Source organism: Pseudophryne corroboree, chromosome 2 (assembly GCF_028390025.1).
Source record: "Pseudophryne corroboree isolate aPseCor3 chromosome 2, aPseCor3.hap2, whole genome shotgun sequence".
NCBI lineage: Eukaryota > Metazoa > Chordata > Amphibia > Anura > Myobatrachidae > Pseudophryne > Pseudophryne corroboree.
The window spans coordinates 441,782,474-441,803,754 of record NC_086445.1 but is presented as its reverse complement, the minus strand read 5'-3'; the positions used below and the strand labels follow the sequence as shown (position 1 = coordinate 441,803,754).

Sequence of the window (21,281 nt, the reverse complement as noted above, 5' to 3'; positions counted from 1 at the left end):
CGCCGGCGAGCCGCTCCTACCCGGGGCCGTCTGTACAGTCCTTTCGGTCTCACAGATTTTGATCCAAGGCCAGAGGTGCCTCCAATGCGACTAGAGGCACCAGAGGTAAGTCCAGAAAACCTGCAAGCACCAGCTCTCAGGAACAGACCACCAGTTCTGCTTCTGGTAAGGCCTCAGCATGACTGTGCCCACCCACCCCAAGGGGACCTCGAGGTGGGAGCTTGACTGCGTCACTTCAGCAGCGTCTGGGAGGCTTCCTGCCAGGATACCTGGGTCAGAGATCTCGTTTCTCAAGGCTACAAGCTGGAGTTCGACAGTGCTCCTCCCCAACGATTTTTCAAATCAAGCTTTCCAGCTTTGGAGGATATGCAGGTTACTTTGCAACAGGCCATCCTAAAGTTGGTCCAGTCCTACATCATTGTCCCAGTACCCATACCGCAACGCGGCAAGGGGTTTTACGCCAATCTGTTTGTGGTGCCGAAACTGGATGGTTCGGTATGACCCATTTTGAATCTAAATTCCTTGAGGAATCCTTACTTGACGGTGTTCAAGTTTAAAATGGAATCCCTGAGAGCAGTGATTGTGGGCCGGGAAGAACAGGAATTCATGGTCTCCTTGGATATCAAGGATGCCTACCTCCATATTCCGATTTAGCCTCCTCATCAGGCGTACCTGCGGTTTGCCCTGCTGGACATTCACTTCCAATTCCAGCTACTGCCCTTCAGCCTGTCCACAGCTCTGAGGGTGTTCACAAAAGTGGTGGCAGAGATGATGTTCCGGGTCCAGGGTGTCAATATTGTCCCTTACCTGGACGACCTTCTGGTCAAAGCAAGATCCAGGGAGCTTTTGTTGCTCTATATCGACCGCACTATCCAACTTCTGTCATACTATGGGTGAATCCTAAACTTACAGAAGTCCCACCTGGAGCCGACTCAGCGACTCCTGTTCCTGGGGATGTTAATGTATACTGTGGCCCAGAATGTGTTCCTATCAGAAGACAAGGCGAGAACACTTCAGGAGATGGTCCGCATGGTACTCCGACCTGCTCGAATGTCCATCCATCTTTGCATAAGATTGTTGGGGAAGATGGTCGCCTCCTACGAGGCGATCCAATATGGCAGGTTCCATGCCAGAACTTTTCCGCTGGATCTCCTGAGCAAATAGTCCATTTCACATCTTCAGATTCATCGTATAATACGGCTTTCGCCCCAGGCCAGGATTTTCCTCATGTGGTGACTGCAGTACTCCAATCTACTGGAGGGCCGGAGTTTTGGGATTCAAGATTGGACCCTCCTCACGACGGATGCGAGTCTTAAGAGGATGGGAAGCTACCACCCATGGGGCGCAGTTCCAGGGCAGGTGGTCAACCCACGAAAGCCGCCTCCTGATCAACATTCTAGAACTTAGGGCGATCTACAATGCTCTGCTTCAGGCTTCTCTACTCAGGGATCACGCGATCCAGGTACAGTTGGACAACGCCACAGTAGTGGTGTTCATCAATTGGCAAGGAGGGACAAAAAGCAGAGCCTGCATGCGAGAGGTGTCAAAGATACTCCTCTGGGTGGAAAGAAATGCAAGAGCAGTCTTCATTCCGGGAGTAGACAACTGGGATGCGGACTTCCTCAATCATCACAATTTACATCCAGTGGAGTGGGGTTTCCACCAGCAGGTGTTCCAGCAGATCATCCACCGGTGGGGCTGCCCACAGATAGACGTGATGGCTTCTCGTCTCAAGAAGAAGCTTCACTGGTATTGCTCACGAACCAGGGACCTTCAGGTGAGGGCAGTGGCTGCACTGACGTCACCATGGCCTTACCGGCTGGTCTACCTGTTTCCTCTGATTCAGTTACTTCCCAGGGTTCTCAAGCGCATCAGAAATCAGGGAGTCCAGGCAATTCTAATTGCCCCGGATTGGCCTCGGAGGGCGTGGTATGCAGATCTTCTGGGCATGTCCGTTGAAGACCCTTGGCCTCTACCACTACGAAGAGATCTTCAACAAGGACCGTTCGTCTACCCGGACTTACGGCGACTTTGTTGAGGGCATGGAGGTTGAGCGGAACAGCCTAGCTCACAAGGGCCTTTCCAAAAAGGTAATTGCTACCATGGTTCAGGCCAGGAAACCTGTGATGTCAAAACACTATCATTATATCTGGAGGAAATATGTCTCTTGGTGCGAGGAACGCACGTATCCGCCTGCTGAGTTTCACTTGGGACGTTTCTTACGTTTCCTGCAAGCTGGTGTGGATAAAGTCTTACGTCTGGGTTCCATTAAGGTCCAGATTTCAGCCCTCTCCATTTTCTTTTAGAAGAAATTGGCAGTGTTGCCAGAAGTTCAGACCTTGCAAGGGAACTCCACATCCAACCTTCTTTTGTGCCACCTACGGCGCCCTGGGATTTGAATGTAGTGTTGGAATTTCTACAGTCCTCCTGGTTTGAACCTCTGATGATGGTAGAAGACAAGTACCTCACGTGGAAGACAGTGATGGTGATGTTACTGGCCCTGGCTTCTGCTCGACGTGTCTCGGAATTGGGAGCCTTGTCGTATAAAAGTCCATACTTGGTCTTTTACGAGGACAGAGTGGAGCTCCGGACTAGACAGCAGTTCCTGACAAAGGTTGTCTCTGCGTTTCACCTGAATCAGCCAGTTCTGACACTTCTGCTCCTCCGGAGGCATTAGATGCTGTGCGAGCCTTGAAGATCTATGTCAAGAGAACGGCTTGGATCAGAAAGACGGATTCTTTGTTCTTGCTTTATGATGCTCAGAAAAAGGGTTGTCCTGCTTCAAAGCAGTCCATTGCTCGTTGGATTAGGCTTACTATTCAATAGGCCTATGTGTCGGCAGCCTTACCTGTTCCACAGTCTCTGAAGGCCCACTCAACAAGATCGGTGGGTTCTTCCTAGGCGGCTGCCTGTGGAGTCTCGGCCTTGCAACTATGCCGAGCTGCTACCTGGTCGGGGGAGATCACTTTTGTTAAGATCTACAGGTTTGATACCCTGGCCAAAGAGGATACCATGTTTGGGCAGGCGGTGCTGCAGCAGTCTCCGCACGTTCTGGAAGCTTTGGGACGTCTCCATCGTACTAGGTTCCCCAATATCCCTTATGGATGCTAGAGAAAATAGGATTTGAATTACCTACCGGTAAATCCTTTTCTCGTAGTACATAAGGGATTTTGGGCGCCCGCCTCAGTGCGTTGACTTTTCTGCAGGTTCTCGTTATGTGGTTACCTGTTCAGCTGTTGCTGTTGTTGTTACCAGCTGTTGCTTGTTGGTATATGTTAGTGGTGTACTGGTATATAAATCAGGGACGTGCGGTGAGCTAAAAGGCTAAGGAGGCACTAGCTAGCACCAGAGCCAGATTTACACACAAAATATGAGCCAAAGGGTACAGCTGGGCATTATACACAGGTGCAGCAGTATAAACTCCTGGAAATTTGGTGCGTTTTTATCAGAGATGTGCGGAAAAGATAAGCAGGTGAGGCACTGCCTCACCTGCCTTAGACTTTTTACTCCAGAGTTTTGGCTATAAAAATGAGTAGAATAATGCAAAAAATATATTTCAAACCTATTCATTGTATTTTTCATATACTTTATACAATCAAAACTCTGGTAGAAACGTAAATATGACAGGAAAGGCTCTGCCTCACCCCACCGCACATCACTGATATAAATCTCACCACTCTTTGTTATCATATGTCCTTTCTCCTTCGGGTACGTTTTTACCTATAACTGCCTGTCGGAGGGGGCATAGAGGGGAGGAGCCAGCACACCCTGTTGAAGAAATGCAAAGTGCACTGGCTACTTTGGACCCCGTCTATACCCATCGTACTAGATTCCTCAATATCCCTTATGGACTACGAGAACAGAATTTACCGGTAGGTAATTTAAATCCTTTTTTTTTCCGTCTGTGTGTAAGGGGTATAATCAAGTACAAGTAAGCAATTTTTATTTCTAAAAACACTTTTTTTTTTTTCCCCCTCTAAAACTATTTTCTTCATTACGTTTCATATTTTCTATTAAATGTTAAAAAATATATCCCATATAGTGAATTATAGAGAGAGAAATCACTGAGTACTATGCAAGTACTTATAGAGGTCAATAGATCTGTGATACAATAATACATTTGTAATCGTGACATCACTGTTTATATAAGTTACAGATATGCCTTTTTAAGAAAATTATAGATTTCATTGGCTGATTTCCCAGTGTATTTGACTACCATATTAACTGATGCATTGTCTTCTGTTGCAGGTCTGCTGCCTATAACCTTCTGTGTGCCTTAACTTGTACCTTTAATTTAAAAATTGAAGGGCAGTTACTGGAGACTTCGGGTCTATGTATCCCAGCCAACAATACTCTTTTCATAGTCTCCATTAGCAAAACCCTGGCAGCTAATGAACCACACCTTACTCTGGAGTTTTTGGAAGAGTGCATTTCTGGTTTCAGCAAATCTAGTAAGTAGATGCCAGAAAGTGGTTATAGATGTGAGCAACAGTCCAGAGGTTCACAAACGCGGTCCTTAAGTCACCCCAAAGGTCCAGGTTTTAAGTTTATCCTTAGTTGTCCACAGCTGACTTAATTAGCCCCTCAGTCAAATGGATTTAACCATTTGTGCTGAGCCATAGATATACCTAAAACCTGGACCGTTGGGGTGGCTTGAGGACCGTGTTTGAGAACCTCTGCAATAGTCTGATGAAAATAGCATTGCATCCAGTCCTGTAAAGACTCCTTTGTTTTGGACAAATCCAGAATGTGTCTTGTCTTACTTCCTAGAGGATGCTGGGGTTCCATTTAGCACCATGGGGTATAGACTGGTCCCTTGGAAGCAATGGGCACTTTAAGAGTTTAATAGTGTGGGCTGGCTTCTCCCTCTATGCCCCTCCTACCAGACTCAGTTTAGAAAATGTGCCCGGAGGAGCCGGTCACAGCTAGGGGAGCTCCTAGGAGTTTTTCTAATTTATTATTTTCCGAGTTTAGTTAGGTACAGGAGGCTGCTGGCAACAGCCTACCTGCTTCGTGGGACTTTGGGGGGGAGTAGGAACCAACTCTAGAAGTTAATGGTTCTCTATCTCTGCTGACAGGACACTGAGCTCCTGATGGTACTGATCCCACAGCAGAGCCGCCATCCCCTAACAGAGACAGAAAAAAGAAGAGTGGTGAGTACATCGCTGGCGGCCCGGAGAACGGGTGAACAGCGGGAATGGCAGCACAAGGGTGGGAGCGCAGCTCTGACAGGCTGTGCGCCGGAAGGCTCAGCGGCACACTGTGTATGGCGCCGTGAGGGGCGTTCTGGGCCAGCGCAATCACCCTACACTGGTCAGCACTGCTAACGGGCTAATCCTGCTGATAGCGAAAAGATACCTCAGGCCAGTATAATACGATAAGTGTGGGAAGATGCGCCATTACAAGGGGCGGAACTTTTCTTTAGAGCGTATCCAGCACTCACCAGCGTCATTTTCTCCCTGCAGTTCATCAACAGAGACGCTGGCAGGGAGCGCTGCCCTCCACATAAGTAACACTGTGTTATAGATACTGGGGGGTAGTGTAATTCTGGATACGTGAATGTCCATGCCAACTGCGGGTAAGTCGACATATCTTCCTTCTGCAGCTGCACAGACCAGGAAATTATATCCTACACCTACACTGCAATCCCTTCGAACCGTAAGGGTTCCTCCACTTCCTTTAGAGCAGGGGTTCTCAAACTCGGTCCTCAGGACCCCACACAGTGCATGTTTTGCAGATAACCCAGCAAGTGCACAGGTGTATTAATTAATCACTGACACATTTTAAAAGGTCCACAGGTGGAGCTAATTATTTCACTTGTGATTCTGTGAGGAGACCTGCAAAACATGCACTGTGTGGGGTCCTGAGGACCGAGTTTGAGAACCTGTGCTTTAGAGGACATTGGGGAAAATCCAGAAAACCTGCACCACCAGGTTCCCAGGGACGGATTTCAGATTCTGCCTTCTCAAACCCTTCGGTTTGTCGGTGGACCTCACTGCCTGATGCAGGCAGGCGGGAGCGAGACTAAAGAGATTTCAGTTAAACATCTGGGAGATATCCTGCATAGACCCCTGGAAACTGTTAGGTTGCCCAGGGGTGCAGACTGGAGTTTCTAGTACTCCCGCCTCACAGATTATTACTAGCTTCTCGGATAGAAAGTGCGCTACTGCTGGAAGCTATTTAAACATTTGCCAAACAAATGTCATTGTTCCATTTCCACCTCACCTACAATACAAGGGTTATTACTCAAACCTGTTTGTGGTACCGAAACCGGACGGTTCGGTAAAGCCATTATTAGACCTAAAAACATTGAACCCCACTTGAGGGAATTCAAATTTAAGATGGAGTCTCAGAGCGGTGAACTCAGGTATGGTGGAGGGGTAATTCCTAGTATCCCTGGATATCAAGGATGCGCACCTTCACATTCCGATCTGTCCGCCTCACCAGGCTTATCTAAGATTTGAGCTGCTGGACTGTTACTATCAGTTCCAGGCACTGCCATTTGGCCTCTCCACAGCACCGAGGGTGTTCCCCTAGGTCATGGCAGAAATTATGCTACTCCTCCGCAGACAGGGAGTGAACATAATTCCATATCTGGACGATCTGCTGCTAAAAGCATCTTTCAGGGAGAGGCTGTTACAGAGTATTGCTCTCTCAACTCGCCTACTCCAGGATCTTGGGTGGATCCTGAACCTTCCAAAATCACATTTGGAGCCGACAAAAAGCGTTGGTGATCCAATCAATGGTCCGGGATGTCCTGAAGCCAGCCTGGGTATCTGTTCGTTAGTGCATTCGCCTTCTGGGGAAGATGGTAGCCTCCTACGAGGCTTTACAGTACGGAATATTCCACGCACGGTTCTTCTAACTGGCTCTCCTGGACAAATGGTCGGGATCACATCTTCACATGCACCAGCGGATACGCCTGTCGCCAAAAGCCAGAAATTCACTCCTCTGGTGGCTGAAAACTTCTCACCTGCTCGAGGGCCGCAGTTTCGGGATTCAGAATTGGATTCTTCTAACCACGGATGCAAGTCTCAGAGGTTGGGGAGCACCCAAGGGGAGGACTTCCAAGGAAAGTGGTCAAGTCAGGAAGCTCTCTTTCCGGTAAACATTCTGGAACGAAGAGCCATATACAACGGCCTACTACAAGCGGCACATCTTCTGAAAGATCAAGCCATTCAAGTTCAGTCGGGCAACGTCAGGGTGGGGCCCTACATTAACAGGCAAGGCGGATCGAAGAGCAGAGATGCATAGTCAGAGGTAACGAGAATACTCCTCTGAGCAGAAAGAAGCGCTGGTGCTGTTAGCAATCTTCATTCCGGTAGTGGACAACTGGGAAGCAGACTTCCCCAGCAGACACCATGTCCATCCAGGAGATTGGGGTCTCTATCCCGAGGTATTCGCAAAGGTAACAAGCCGATGGGGTGTATCTCAGATAGACATGATGGCCTCTCGCTTTAACAAGAAGCTTCGGAGGTACTGTTCCAGGTCAGGTGACCCACAGGCAGTGGCGGTGGACGCCCTAGTAACTCTGTGCGTGTCCCAGTCAGTGTATGTGTTCCCTCCACTTCCCCTCATCCCAAGGATTCTCAAACTAATAAAAAGTATAAGCGTTCAGGCGATCCTCTTTACTCCGGACTGGCCAAGAAGGGCTTGGTACGCGGATCTTCTGGGATTACTATTGGAGGATCCGAGGACCTTCTTCAACAGGGGCCGTTTGCTTATCAAGGCTTACCGCGGCTACTTTTGACGGCATGGAGGTTGAATGCCGGAAAGGCATTCCGAAAAAGGTAATTCTTACAGGCTAGGAAGGGAGTAACGTCAAAACATTACCATCGGATTTGGAAAAAAAAGTATGTGTCTTGGTGTGAATCCAAGAAGTTTCCTACGGTGGAGTTTCATCTAGGACGTTTTCTACTCTGTTTGCAAGCAGGTGTGGATGTGGACCTACGCTTGGGCTCCATAAAAGTCCAGATTTTGACTTTGTCCGTTTTCTTCCAGAAACAATTGGCTGCCCTCCCTGAGGTTCAGACATTCTTGAAAGGAGTCCTGCACATCCAACCACCCTTTGTGCCTCCTACGGCACCTTGGGATCTTAATGTGGTGTTGCAGTCCCTGAAATCGGATTGGTTCAAACCTTTGCTGAAGGTGGACGTAAAGTTTCTTACTTGGAAGGCTGTCACAGGGGGCATTGTCGCACAAGAGCCCTTACTTGATTTTCCATAAGGATAGAGCTGAGCTCAGAACGCGTCAGCGATTTCTTCCAAAGGTTGTGTCGGTTTTTCATATCAACCAACCTATTGTGGTGCCAGGAGCTACTGACACCTCAATTACTCAAAGTCCTTGGATGTTGTGAGGGCTTTGAAAATATATGTGAAGAGAACTTCTCGTCACAGAAAGTCGGACGCTCTGTTTGTCCTTTATGATCCCAAGAAGATTGGGTGTCCTGCTTCTAAGCAGACCATTTCTCTCTAGATCAGGTTTTCTATCCAGCATGCTTATTCTACGGCAGGCTTGTTGTGTCCAAAATCTGTTAAGGCCCACTCTACTCGTAAAGTGGGTTCTTCCTGGTCGGCTGCTCGGGGTGTCTCTGCTTTACAGCTTTGCCGAGCAGCTACTTGGTCAGGGTCGAACACGTTTGCTAAGTTCTACAAGTTCGATACTTTGGCCTCTGAGGACCTAAAGTTTGGTTAATCTCTTCTTTGGGTGCCTCAGCACTCTCCCTCCCGTACTGGGAGCTTTGGTACATCCCCATGGTACTAAATGGAACCCCAGCATCCTCTAGGACGTAAGAGAAAATAGGATTTAATTACCTACCGGTAAATCCTTTTCTCGTAGTCCGTAGAGCATGCTGGGCGCCCGCCCAGTGCTTCGTTTTCCTGCATTGTTGCTTGGTTAAGTATTTGTTCAGCTGTTGCTGTTCCTATTTCATGCTGGTTAGCAGGGTTTCTTCTAGTTCTTGCTGGTTAGTTGCATGCTGGTTAACATGGTTTCTTCATGTTTCATGCTGGTTACTATGGTTTCTTCATGTTGCATGCTGGTTGTCATGGTTTCTTCATGTTTCATGCGGGTTAGCGTGATTTATTCATGTTGCATGCGGGTTGGCATGGTTTCTCAATGTTGCATGCTGGTCAGCATGGTTTTTTCTTTTCGGTGCGAGCTGGTGTGATTCTCACCACAATCTATGTATTTCCTTCTCTCGAAGTATGTCCGTCTCCTCGGGCACAGTTTCTAGACTGAGTCTGGTAAGTGGGGCATAGAGAGAGGCGTCAGCCCACACTATTAAACTCTTAAAGTGCCCATGGCTCCCAAGGGACCCGTCTATACCCCATTGTACTTAATGGACCCCAGCATCTTCTACGGACTACGAGAAAAGGATTTACCAGTAGGTAATTAAAATTTATTTATGAAACACTGGTCCTTTTCAGTTGAGTTACAAAAACTGATCTTTTCTAGTTTATACTTTTCCTGTTGTCTGATTTTTGAACACATTTTGATGAAAGTCAGTATTTCAGAGCGCTATATATATATATATATATATATATATATATATATATATATATATATATATATATATAGTCACGAACATAGGTGGCACTCACGGGACCTTTTTCAAGCAGAACTCATAAAGAAGACAACAGAGACTCCTCTCTGATCAACGTTTCGGTTGTATTTAACCTTCGTCAGGATCATATTCGTCAGGAATTGTCACATTGTGATCCTGACTAAGGTTAAATACAACCGAAACGTTGATCAGAGAGGAGTCTCTGTTGTCTTCTTTATGAGTTCTGCTTGAAAAAGGTCCCGTGAGTGCCACCTATGTTCGTGACTATTATTGGGTTTGCTATAACTCGTTGGAAGGCACCTGGGCAGTTTCTGTGAGTTGAAGTGGAGTGCCGGTTATTTCTACATGTGTGTGTGTGTGTATATATATATATATATATATATATATATATATATATATAATATAGAGAGAGAGAGAGATATAGATATATATATAGAGAGAATTTTATTTTTATTTTATTTTTTTCAGGCATTGAATTGAAACATTTATGTCTTGAATACATGACACCTTGGTTGCTGAATCTTGTCCGGTTCTGTAAACTAACTGATGATGCTAAGAAACAACGTGTTAGTGCTATATTGGACAAGCTAATAACCATGACCATAAATGAAAAACAGATGTATCCTTCCATACAAGCAAAAATATGGGGCAGTCTGGGGCAGGTAAGCAAATTGATGACAGTGCATGGTATTAGTAAATCAGTGAAAAACTAAGTCTAGCCACCAGGTGGAAATCTCTAGTGAGGTTGCAAGGTGATGATACTGGAATAAAAAGAGAGCTAGAGTCTGGTAAAGAACATAATCATGCACTGAAAAACAATTTAGCTTTTAAAAAAATGTCTGATTAAGTTTCTCAATAGTTTTGTTAGAATGTTTTTTTCTGGGAGCAAAAAAATATTTATGATGATCATATTGAAAGTGCAAGAAAAATATCCACCATCAACAGCACAATGTGCCCTTCTAGAGTGTCATGTCACGTCTGCCAGCATCACCTTTTTCTCTGACGTCCTAGTGGATGCTGGGAACTCCGTAAGGACCATGGGGAATAGCGGCTCCGCAGGAGACTGGGCACAAAGTAAAAGCTTTAGGACTAACTGGTGTGCACTGGCTCCTCCCCCTATGACCCTCCTCCAAGCCTCAGTTAAGATTTTGTGCCCGAACGAGAAGGGTGCAATCTAGGTGGCTCTCCTGAGCTGCTTAGAGTAAAAGTTTAAATAGGTTTTTTTATTTTCAGTGAGACCTGCTGGCAACAGGCTCACTGCATCGAGGGACTAAGGGGAGAAGAAGCGAACTCACCTGCGTGCAGAGTGGATTGGGCTTCTTAGGCTACTGGACATTAGCTCCAGAGGGACGATCACAGGCCCAGCCATGGATGGGTCCCGGAGCCGCGCCGCCGGCCCCCTTACAGAGCCAGAAGAGTGAAGAGGTCCAGAAAATCGGCGGCAGAAGACGTCCTGTCTTCAATAAGGTAGCGCACAGCACCGCAGCTGTGCGCCATTGCTCTCAGCACACTTCACACTCCGGTCACTGAGGGTGCAGGGCGCTGGGGGGGGGCGCCCTGGGACGCAATGAAAATACCTTAAATGGCTAAAAATACATCACATATAGCTCCTGGGCTATATGGATGTATTTAACCCCTGCCAGTTTTCCACAAAAAAGCGGGAGAAAGGCCGCCGAGAAGGGGGCGGAGCCTATCTCAGCACACAAGCGCCATTTTTTCCTCACAGCTCCGTTGGAGGAAGGCTCCCTGACTCTCCCCTGCAGTCCTGCACTACAGAAACAGGGTAAAACAAGAGAGGGGGGGCACTAAATTGGCATATTAATATATACAGCAGCTATATTAGGGAAAAACACTTATATAAGGTTATCCCTGTATATATATAGCGCTCTGGTGTGTGCTGGCAAACTCTCCCTCTGTCTCCCCAAAGGGCTAGTGGGGTCCTGTCCTCTATCAGAGCATTCCCTGTGTGTGTGCTGTGTGTCGGTACGCTGTGTCGACATGTATGAGGAGGAAAATGGTGTGGAGGCGGAGCAATTGCCTGTGTTAGTGAGGTCACCCCCTAGGGAGTCGACACCTGACTGGATGGTCTTATGGAAAGAATTACGTGATAGTGTCGGCACTTTACAAAAGACTGTTGACGACATGAGACAGCCGGCAAATCAGTTAATACCTGTACAGGCGTCTCAAACACCGTCAGGGGCTATAAAACGCCCGTTACCTCAGGTCGATACAGACACTGACACGGACACTGACTCCAGTGTCGACGGTGAGGAAACAAACGTATTTTCCAGTAGGGCCACACGTTACATGATCACGGCAATGAAGGAGGTTTTGAACATTTCTGATACTACAAGTACCACAAAAAAGGGTATTATGTGGGGTGTGAAAAAACTACCCGTAGTTTTTCCTGAATCAGATGAATTAAATGAGGTGTGTGATGAAGCGTGGGTTTCCCCCGATAAAAAAACTGCTAATTTCTAAAAAATTATTGGCATTATACCCTTTCCCGCCAGAGGTAAGGGCGCGTTGGGAAACACCCCCTAGCGTAGATAAGGCGCTCACACGCTTATCAAAACAAGTGGCGTTACCGTCCCCTGATACGGCCGCCCTCAAGGAACCAGCTGATAGGAAGCTGGAAAATATCCTTAAAAGTATATACACACATACTGGTATTATACTGCGACCAGCAATCGCCTCAGCCTGGATGTGCAGTGCTGGGGTGGCTTGGTCGGATTCCCTGACTGAAAATATTGATACCCTGGACAGGGACAATATATTATTGACTATAGAGCATTTAAAGGATGCATTTCTATATATGCGAGATGCACAGAGGGATATTTGCACTCTGGCATCAAGAGTAAGTGCGATGTCCATTTCTGCCAGAAGAGGATTATGGACGCGACAGTGGTCAGGGGATGCGGATTCCAAACGGCATATGGAAGTATTGCCATATAAAGAGGAGGAGTTATTTGGGGTCGGTCTATCGGACCTGGTGGCCACGGCAACGGCTGGAAAATCCACCTTTTTACCCCAAGTCACCTCGCAGCAGAAAAAGATACCGTCTTTTCAGGCTCAGTCCTTTCGTCCCCATAAGGGCAAGCGGGCAAAAGGCCACTCATATCTGCCCCGGGGCAGAGGAAGGGGAAAAAGACTGCAGCAGACAGCCTCTTCCCACGAACAGAAGCCCTCCCCCGCTTCTGCCAAGTCCTCAGCATGACGCTGGGGCCTTACAAGCGGACTCAGGCACGGTGGGGGCCCGTCTCAAGAATTTCAGCGCGCAGTGGGCTCACTCGCAAGTGGACCCCTGGATCCTGCAGGTAGTATATCAGGGGTACAAATTGGAATTCGAGACGTCTCCCCCTCGCCGGTTCCTGAAGTCTGCTTTACCAACGTCTCCCCCCGACAGGGAGGCGGTATTGGAAGCCATTCACAAGCTGTATTCCCAGCAGGTGATAATCAAGGTACCCCTCCTACAACAGGGAAAGGGGTATTATTCCACGCTGTTTGTGGTACCGAAGCCGGACGGCTCGGTGAGACCCATTTTAAATCTGAAATCCTTGAACACTTACATAAAAAGGTTCAAGTTCAAGATGGAGTCACTCAGAGCAGTGATAGCGAACCTGGAAGAAGGGGACTATATGGTGTCTCTGGACATCAAGGATGCTTACCTCCATGTCCCAATTTGCCCTTCTCACCAAGGGTACCTCAGGTTTGTGGTACAGAACTGTCACTATCAGTTTCAGACGCTGCCGTTTGGATTGTCCACGGCACCCCGGGTCTTTACCAAGGTAATGGCCGAAATGATGATTCTTCTTCGAAGAAAAGGCGTCTTAATTATCCCTTACTTGGACGATCTCCTGATAAGGGCAAGGTCCAGAGAACAGTTAGAGGTCGGAGTAGCACTATCTCAAGTAGTACTACGACAGCACGGATGGATTCTAAATATTCCAAAATCGCAGCTGATTCCGACGACACGTCTGCTGTTCCTAGGGATGATTCTGGACACAGTACAGAAAAAGGTGTTTCTCCCGGAGGAGAAAGCCAAGGAGTTATCCGACCTAGTCAGGAACCTCCTAAGACCAGGCCAAGTGTCAGTACATCAATGCACAAGGGTCCTGGGAAAGATGGTGGCTTCTTACGAAGCGATTCCATTCGGCAGATTTCACGCAAGAACTTTTCAGTGGGATCTGCTGGACAAATGGTCCGGATCGCATCTTCAAATGCATCAGCGGATAACCCTGTCTCCAAGGACAAGGGTGTCTCTCCTGTGGTGGTTACAGAGTGCTCATCTCCTAGAGGGCCGCAGATTCGGCATTCAGGATTGGGTCCTGGTGACCACGGATGCCAGCCTGAGAGGCTGGGGAGCAGTCACACAGGGAAGAAATTTCCAGGGCTTGTGGTCAAGCATGGAAACGTCACTTCACATAAATATCCTGGAACTAAGGGCCATTTACAATGCCCTAAGTCAGGCAAGACCTCTGCTTCAGGGTCAGCCGGTGTTGATCCAGTCGGACAACATCACGGCAGTCGCCCACGTAAACAGACAGGGCGGCACAAGAAGCAGGAGGGCAATGATGGAAGTGGCAAGGATTCTTCGCTGGGCGGAGAATCATGTGATAGCACTGTCAGCAGTGTTCATTCCGGGAGTGGACAACTGGGAAGCAGACTTCCTCAGCAGACACGATCTTCACCCGGGGGAGTGGGGACTTCACCCAGAAGTCTTCCACATGATTGTGAACCGTTGGGAAAAACCAAAGGTGGACATGATGGCGTCCCGCCTCAACAAAAAACTGGACAGATATTGCGCCAGGTCAAGGGACCCTCAGGCAATAGCTGTGGACGCTCTGGTAACACCGTGGGTGTACCAGTCAGTGTATGTGTTCCCTCCTCTTCCTCTCATACCAAAAGTACTGAGAATCATAAGAAGGAGAGGAGTAAAGACTATACTCGTGGCTCCGGATTGGCCAAGAAGGACTTTGTACCCGGAAATTCAAGAGATGCTCACGGAAGACCCGTGGCCTCTACCTCTAAGAAAGGACCTGCTCCAGCAGGGACCATGTCTGTTCCAAGACTTACCGCGGCTGCGTTTGACGGCATGGCGGTTGAACGCCGGATCCTGAAGGAAAAAGGCATTCCGGATGAAGTCATCCCTACCCTGATCAAAGCCAGGAAGGATGTAACCATACAACATTATCACCGTATTTGGCGTAAATATGTTGCGTGGTGCGAGGCCAGGATGGCCCCTACAGAGGAATTTCAACTGGGTCGTTTCCTGCATTTCCTGCAAACAGGACTGTCTATAGGCCTCAAATTAGGGTCCATTAAGGTTCAAATTTCGGCCCTGTCAATATTCTTCCAAAAAGAACTGGCTTCTGTTCCTGAAGTTCAGACGTTTGTCAAGGGAGTACTGCATATACAGCCTCCTTTTGTGCCTCCAGTGGCACCTTGGGATCTCAATGTAGTTTTGGGATTCCTAAAATCACATTGGTTTGAACCACTCACCACTGTGGACTTAAAATATCTCACATGGAAAGTGGTAATGCTGTTAGCCCTGGCTTCAGCCAGGCGTGTATCAGAATTGGCGGCTTTATCCTATAAAAGCCCTTACCTAATTTTTCATACGGACAGGGCAGAATTGAGGACTCGTCCTCAATTTCTCCCTAAGGTGGTTTCAGCATTTCACTTAAACCAGCCTATTGTGGTGCCTGCGGCTACTAGGGACTTGGAGGATTCCAAGTTGCTGGACGTAGTCAGGGCCCTGAAAATATATGTTTCCAGGACGGCTGGAGTCAGAAAATCTGATTCGCTGTTTATCCTGTATGCACCCAACAAGCTGGGTGCTCCTGCTTCTAAGCAGACGATTGCTCGTTGGATTTGTAGTACAATTCAGCTTGCACATTCTGTGGCAGGCTTGCCACAGCCAAAATCTGTAAAAGCCCATTCCACACGGAAAGTGGGCTCATCTTGGGCGGCTGCCCGAGGGGTCTCGGCTTTACAACTTTGCCGAGCAGCTACTTGGTCAGGGGCAAACACGTTTGCTAAATTCTACAAATTTGATACCCTGGCTGAGGAGGACCTGGAGTTCTCTCATTCGGTGCTGCAGAGTCATCCGCACTCTCCCGCCCGTTTGGGAGCTTTGGTATAATCCCCGTGGTCCTTACGGAGTTCCCAGCAACCACTAGGACGTCAGAGAAAATAAGAATTTACTTACCGATAATTCTATTTCTCATAGTCCGTAGTGGATGCTGGGCGCCCATCCCAAGTGCGGATTGTCTGCATTACTTGTACATAGTTATTGTTACTAAAATCGGGTTATTGTTGTTGTGAGCCATCTTTTCAGAGGCTCCTTCTGTTATCATGCTGTTAACTGGGTTCAGATCACAAGTTGTACGGTGTGATTGGTGTGGCTGGTATGAGTCTTACCCGGGATTCAAAATCCTTCCTTATTGTGTACGCTCGTCCGGGCACAGTATCCTAACTGAGGCTTGGAGGAGGGTCATAGGGGGAGGAGCCAGTGCACACCAGCTAGTCCTAAAGCTTTTACTTTGTGCCCAGTCTCCTGCGGAGCCGCTATTCCCCATGGTCCTTACGGAGTTCCCAGCATCCACTACGGACTATGAGAAATAGAATTATCGGTAAGTAAATTCTTATTTTTCCTCACATCCCATAAAGGTGCAAGGGAAACCTTGTGCAGCAAGGGATCGCTGCAAATTGAATTCCCCCGCAAAGTATGAGCAGGATTTTATGCAGCCTAGGTTAATGCGTGTTAATAAGCTTTTCTCATATTTGTTTTGAGTGTCTATCTTAACGGAAAGAGTTGAATACTTATGGCATTGTCTGTTATTTATTGTAATTAATCTAATTTAATAAGTATGTTGTATTGATCAGAGAAAAGAATTCCCAAATAGATACATTTTAATTCGTGATGTAAAGAAATATTGCTGCAAAGGCGTAAATAGTTTTTATGGCACAGTATGTGCCCCCACCCCACACATAAGGTCAGCAGTGTTTATTATGCAAGAGTAAATGAACAGTAAGTGTTCAGCCTCTTTGAGATATTGTATCCATTAGTGTCTGGATCCAAACTGCTTTACTAATTAAGTACTTGTTTGTTTATTGTGTGACTACCTTATTAGCATATAGATGGGATATGGCAGCTGATAATAGTTTATAGGTTAATATTGCACCAGTGTTTTATACTATAGCTAACTTATACTTATTTTTTTAACTAGATCACGGATCTCCTTGATGTTGTTCTTGACAGCTTCATTAAAACCAGTGCAACAGGTGGACTGGGATCCATTAAGGCTGAGGTTATGGCAGATACAGCAGTTGCTTTGGCGTCTGGCAATGTCAAGCTGGTTTCAAGCAAGGTTTGCTTTTATTTTATCTAGTTGTACAGTTCCAAAACACTTGGTTTTCAGCTTTCCTACTGTAGACTTGGATTTGCACTACACATTTTTTATTATTTTTTTATTTTTTTTATTCTGTTGCTCCTAAAGGTTTCCTAATGGTATTTACTTCAACTGATTTGTTACCTAAATATAAAATATACTGCAGTATATAGTTTTCCCCGATGCTTTGTCAGTGCTACATTATATACTAATCTTGGTGTAGTACTTTATATATACTGTAAGGAAGGATATTAGTGTCATGCTCATTACATACTGGATTTCATCATTCAAAAACATGTCATTTGCAGGTGATTGGGAGGATGTGTAAAATAATAGACAAGACCTGCCTTTCTCCCACCCCAACGCTGGAGCAGCACCTCATGTGGGATGATATTGCCATACTTGCCAGATACATGCTTATGCTGTCCTTCAACAACTCCTTGGATGTGGCTGCCCATCTTCCCTACCTCTTCCATGTTGTCACATTATTGGTGGCAACAGGTCCTCTCTCTCTCCGAGCTTCCACCCATGGACTTGTAATTAATATAATTCACTCTTTGTGCACCTGCTCCCAGCTGCATTTCAGTGGTAGGTACTCTGTGGCTGTTTTAGAATCATTTCTAAATCTGTAGGAGAGATTATAGGTTTCTTGTGACTCTTCAATTCAGGCCTGGCCAACCTGTGGCTCTCCAGCTGTTGTAAAACGAAGTCCCAGCATGCCCTGCCACAGTTTTGCTATTAGGGGATGCTAAAACCTGTGTCACGGCATGCTAGGGAACTGGTGCTTCACATCAGCTGGAGAGCCACTGGTTGGCCAGACTGGCTTTAATCCAATATTATTGTACAAAATAATTAAGAATAAGATATTAAAATCTCCAGTTTTGTTATCTGCTCTGTGATACATGAGGTAATTGAATTGCAGCTTGAGCAACCACGATATGAAATCCTGCATTCAGTTTTACAGAGCACCTTATTTTTGCCAATAACTATCTCAGTCACATTCCTATATCTTCTGCAGCCATGTAGTTTGATTGTTTTTTTGTTTTTTTGCCCATAGAGGAAACAAAACAAGTGTTGCGGCTAAGCCTGACGGAGTTCTCCCTTCCCAAGTTCTACTTGCTGTTTGGAATCAGTAAGGTGAAGTCTGCAGCAGTTATAGCATTCCGATCAAGTTATCGGGACCGCTCCTTTTCACCTGGCTCTTACGAGAGGGAGACGTTTGCCCTTACTTCATTGGAAACCGTTACTGAAGCACTTTTAGAAATCATGGAGGTATAAATTAATATAATTTCTCCTTCAAATATGGGTGCGGCATGGAACTTTGGGTAAATGCAGTGAAGGAGAGGAATGAGGGCTTGAGTCTCTAGTAAAAGTAGCTTTTACCAAAAGATTTTTGTGTGAATTAGATTTAAAAAAAAAAAAACTAGCTGATCAGTCAAATGTATAATATAGCTGTTTGTGTGGCTATTGAAATCCTAAATATGATCTCTCAGTAATGCCCCTGTCTAAGTTTGTCTACAAGCAGCATTCTCTTTCCATGGCAATATTATGGTATATTTTTGCTAATGCAAGCGTTTTTACTTCTAGGCTTGTATGAGAGATATCCCAACTTGCAAGTGGTTGGACCAGTGGACTGAGCTTGCTCAAAAGTATGTTTTAAGTACAGCAATGCATATATAGGAGTCTATTCAATGACTGTCGGATCCAATTCCGACAGGTTTTTCCTGTTTTCTACTATGCTGATCCAACTTTTTTTGAAGTCGAATCAGCATTGTCAAAAACAGGTCAAAATCCTTTTGGAATTGGCCGCTAATTCGACATAAGACGTGGATCCGTGGCTAACCCGCCGATCCACGTGTTTTTCGACAAGTGCAGGTTTTTCCGACTGTCGGGAAAACGGCACTGTCATGGATTAGGTCGAATGCAAATTCGACCTATTTTTGTCGAAAAGTGCCAGTTTTTCCGAGTGTCTGAAAAACCGTCACCAATTGAGTAGACCCCATAATGTGATATCTATAAATAAGTAAATTTACATTTTTGTGATTTGCATCCTCATTCTAAAGTGGCCTCTTATCTGTCCAGGTTTGCATTCCAGTATAATCCATCACTTCAGCCACGAGCACTTGTTGTATTTGGCTGTATCAGCAAACGAGTTTCTCATGGACAGATAAAACAGATCATCCGAATCCTAAGCAAGGTATGCATTTTCTGACCCATTTCTGCTTACTTTTATAGTCCTTTAACCATTTAAAGAAACAATTAAAAAAACACATTTTACTCAGATTATGTAGTTAAACAATACACCTGGAGCACAGTTAGCAAATTGCTTATCAGAGTAGATGTACATGAATATATCTGCAGTCTCTGAGTTTAGCACTTTTGTTGACTTTGGTTATCAACCGATCAACCTATTCCAAATTGTTAGTGCTAATTGTGAAACTTTTGTATTTATTATTAATGGATATAATGGATACATTTTAAAATGGCCCCACTCCTCCTCCTGAAAGCCCTGCTGGAAAAAAAAGGCTTCTGCATGTTAAGCCAACAGCATCACTTGTGCAACTATCTTCCAAGCAGTGCTGTTTTTAGACCGTTTTGCTCCAGGTGCGAACATAAAAAAAAATGCCCCCCTCCCCCCAATATACATTCCATGGCCACCACAGGAAAGAAAAAACTCATCCAAATGATGTCCCTTACACCATATTATGCCCCATACAGTAATGCCTCTGACACTATATTAGATGCCTCATACCAGGCAGAACCCCTTAGACACATTATGCCACACAAAGCCCCTTACACACACTACGCCATGCAGAGCCCCTTATACACATTAAGCGAGGCAGAGCCCCCTTACACACAGTACGCCAGTCAGTGCCCCCTTACACACAGTACGCCAGTCAGTGCCCCCTTACACACAGTACGCCAGTCAGTGCCCCCTTACACACAGTACGCCAGTCAGTGCCCCCTTACACACAGTACGCCAGTCAGTGCCCCCTTACACACAGTACGCCAGTCAGTGCCCCCTTACACACAGTACGCCAGTCAGTGCCCCCTTACACACAGTACGCCAGTCAGTGCCCCCTTACACACCGTACGCCAGTCAGTGCCCCCTTACACACAGTACGCCAGGCAGAGCCCCCTTACACACAGTACGCCAGGCAGAGCCCCCTTATACACAGTACGCCAGTCAGTGCCCCCGTACACACAGTACGCCAGTCAGAGCCCCCTTACACACAGTACGCCAGTCAGTGCCCCCTTACAGTACGCCAGTCAGTGCCCCCTTACACACAGTACGCCAGGCAGTACCCCCTTACACACAGTACGCCAGTCAGTGCCCCCTTACACACAGTACGCCAGTCAGTGCCCCCTTACACACAGTACGCCAGTCAGTGCCCCCTTACACACAGTACGCCAGTCAGTGCCCCCTTACACACCGTACGCCAGTCAGTGCCCCCTTACACACAGTACGCCAGGCAGAGCCCCCTTACACACAGTACGCCAGGCAGAGCCCCCTTATACACAGTACGCCAGTCAGTGCCCCCGTACACACAGTACGCCAGTCAGAGCCCCCTTACACACAGTACGCCAGTCAGTGCCCCCTTACAGTACGCCAGTCAGTGCCCCCTTACACACAGTACGCCAGGCAGTACCCCCTTATACACAGTACGCCAGTCAGTGCCCCCTTACACACAGTACGCCAGTCAGTGCCCCCTTACACACAGTACGCCAGTCAGTGCCCCCTTACACACAGTACGCCAGTCAGTGCCCCCTTACACACAGTACGCCAGTCAGTGCCCCCTTACACACAGTACGCCAGTCAGTGCCCCCTTACACACAGTACGCCAGTCAGTGCCCCCTTACACACAGTACGCCAGTCAGTGCCCCCTTACACACAGTACGCCAGGCAGAGCCCCCTTACACACAGTACGCCAGGCAGAGCCCCCTTATACACAGTACGCCAGTCAGTGCCCCCTTACACACAGTACGCCAGTCAGTGCCCCCTTACACACAGTACGCCAGTCAGTGCCCCCTTACACACAGTACGCCAGGCAGTACCCCCTTACACACAGTACGCCAGTCAGTGCCCCCTTACACACAGTACGCCAGTCAGTGCCCCCTTACACACAGTACGCCAGTCAGTGCCCCCTTACACACAGTACGCCAGTCAGTGCCCCCTTACACACAGTACGCCAGTCAGTGCCCCCTTACACACAGTACGCCAGTCAGTGCCCCCTTACACACAGTACGCCAGTCAGTGCCCCCTTACACACAGTACGCCAGGCAGTACCCCCTTATACACAAGACGCCAGGCAGAGCCCCCT

The 21,281-nt window shown here is 47.1% G+C and overlaps 1 protein-coding gene across 9 annotated transcripts in view; it reads left to right on the top strand.

Annotated features, from left to right (window-relative positions):
- NF1 (neurofibromin 1) overlaps window positions 1–21,281 on the top strand; it is a 738,710-nt gene that overhangs the window by 540,831 nt on the left and 176,598 nt on the right. For all 9 annotated transcript variants that reach the window (XM_063953658.1, XM_063953661.1, XM_063953657.1 and 6 more), the window contains 7 exons: window positions 4,249–4,451; window positions 10,034–10,227; window positions 16,798–16,938; window positions 17,268–17,547; window positions 18,017–18,231; window positions 18,547–18,608; window positions 19,042–19,156. In XM_063953658.1, the coding sequence (XP_063809728.1) occupies window positions 4,249–4,451; window positions 10,034–10,227; window positions 16,798–16,938; window positions 17,268–17,547; window positions 18,017–18,231; window positions 18,547–18,608; window positions 19,042–19,156 (1,210 nt within the window). The remainder of the gene's footprint in view (window positions 1–4,248; window positions 4,452–10,033; window positions 10,228–16,797; window positions 16,939–17,267; window positions 17,548–18,016; window positions 18,232–18,546; window positions 18,609–19,041; window positions 19,157–21,281) is intronic.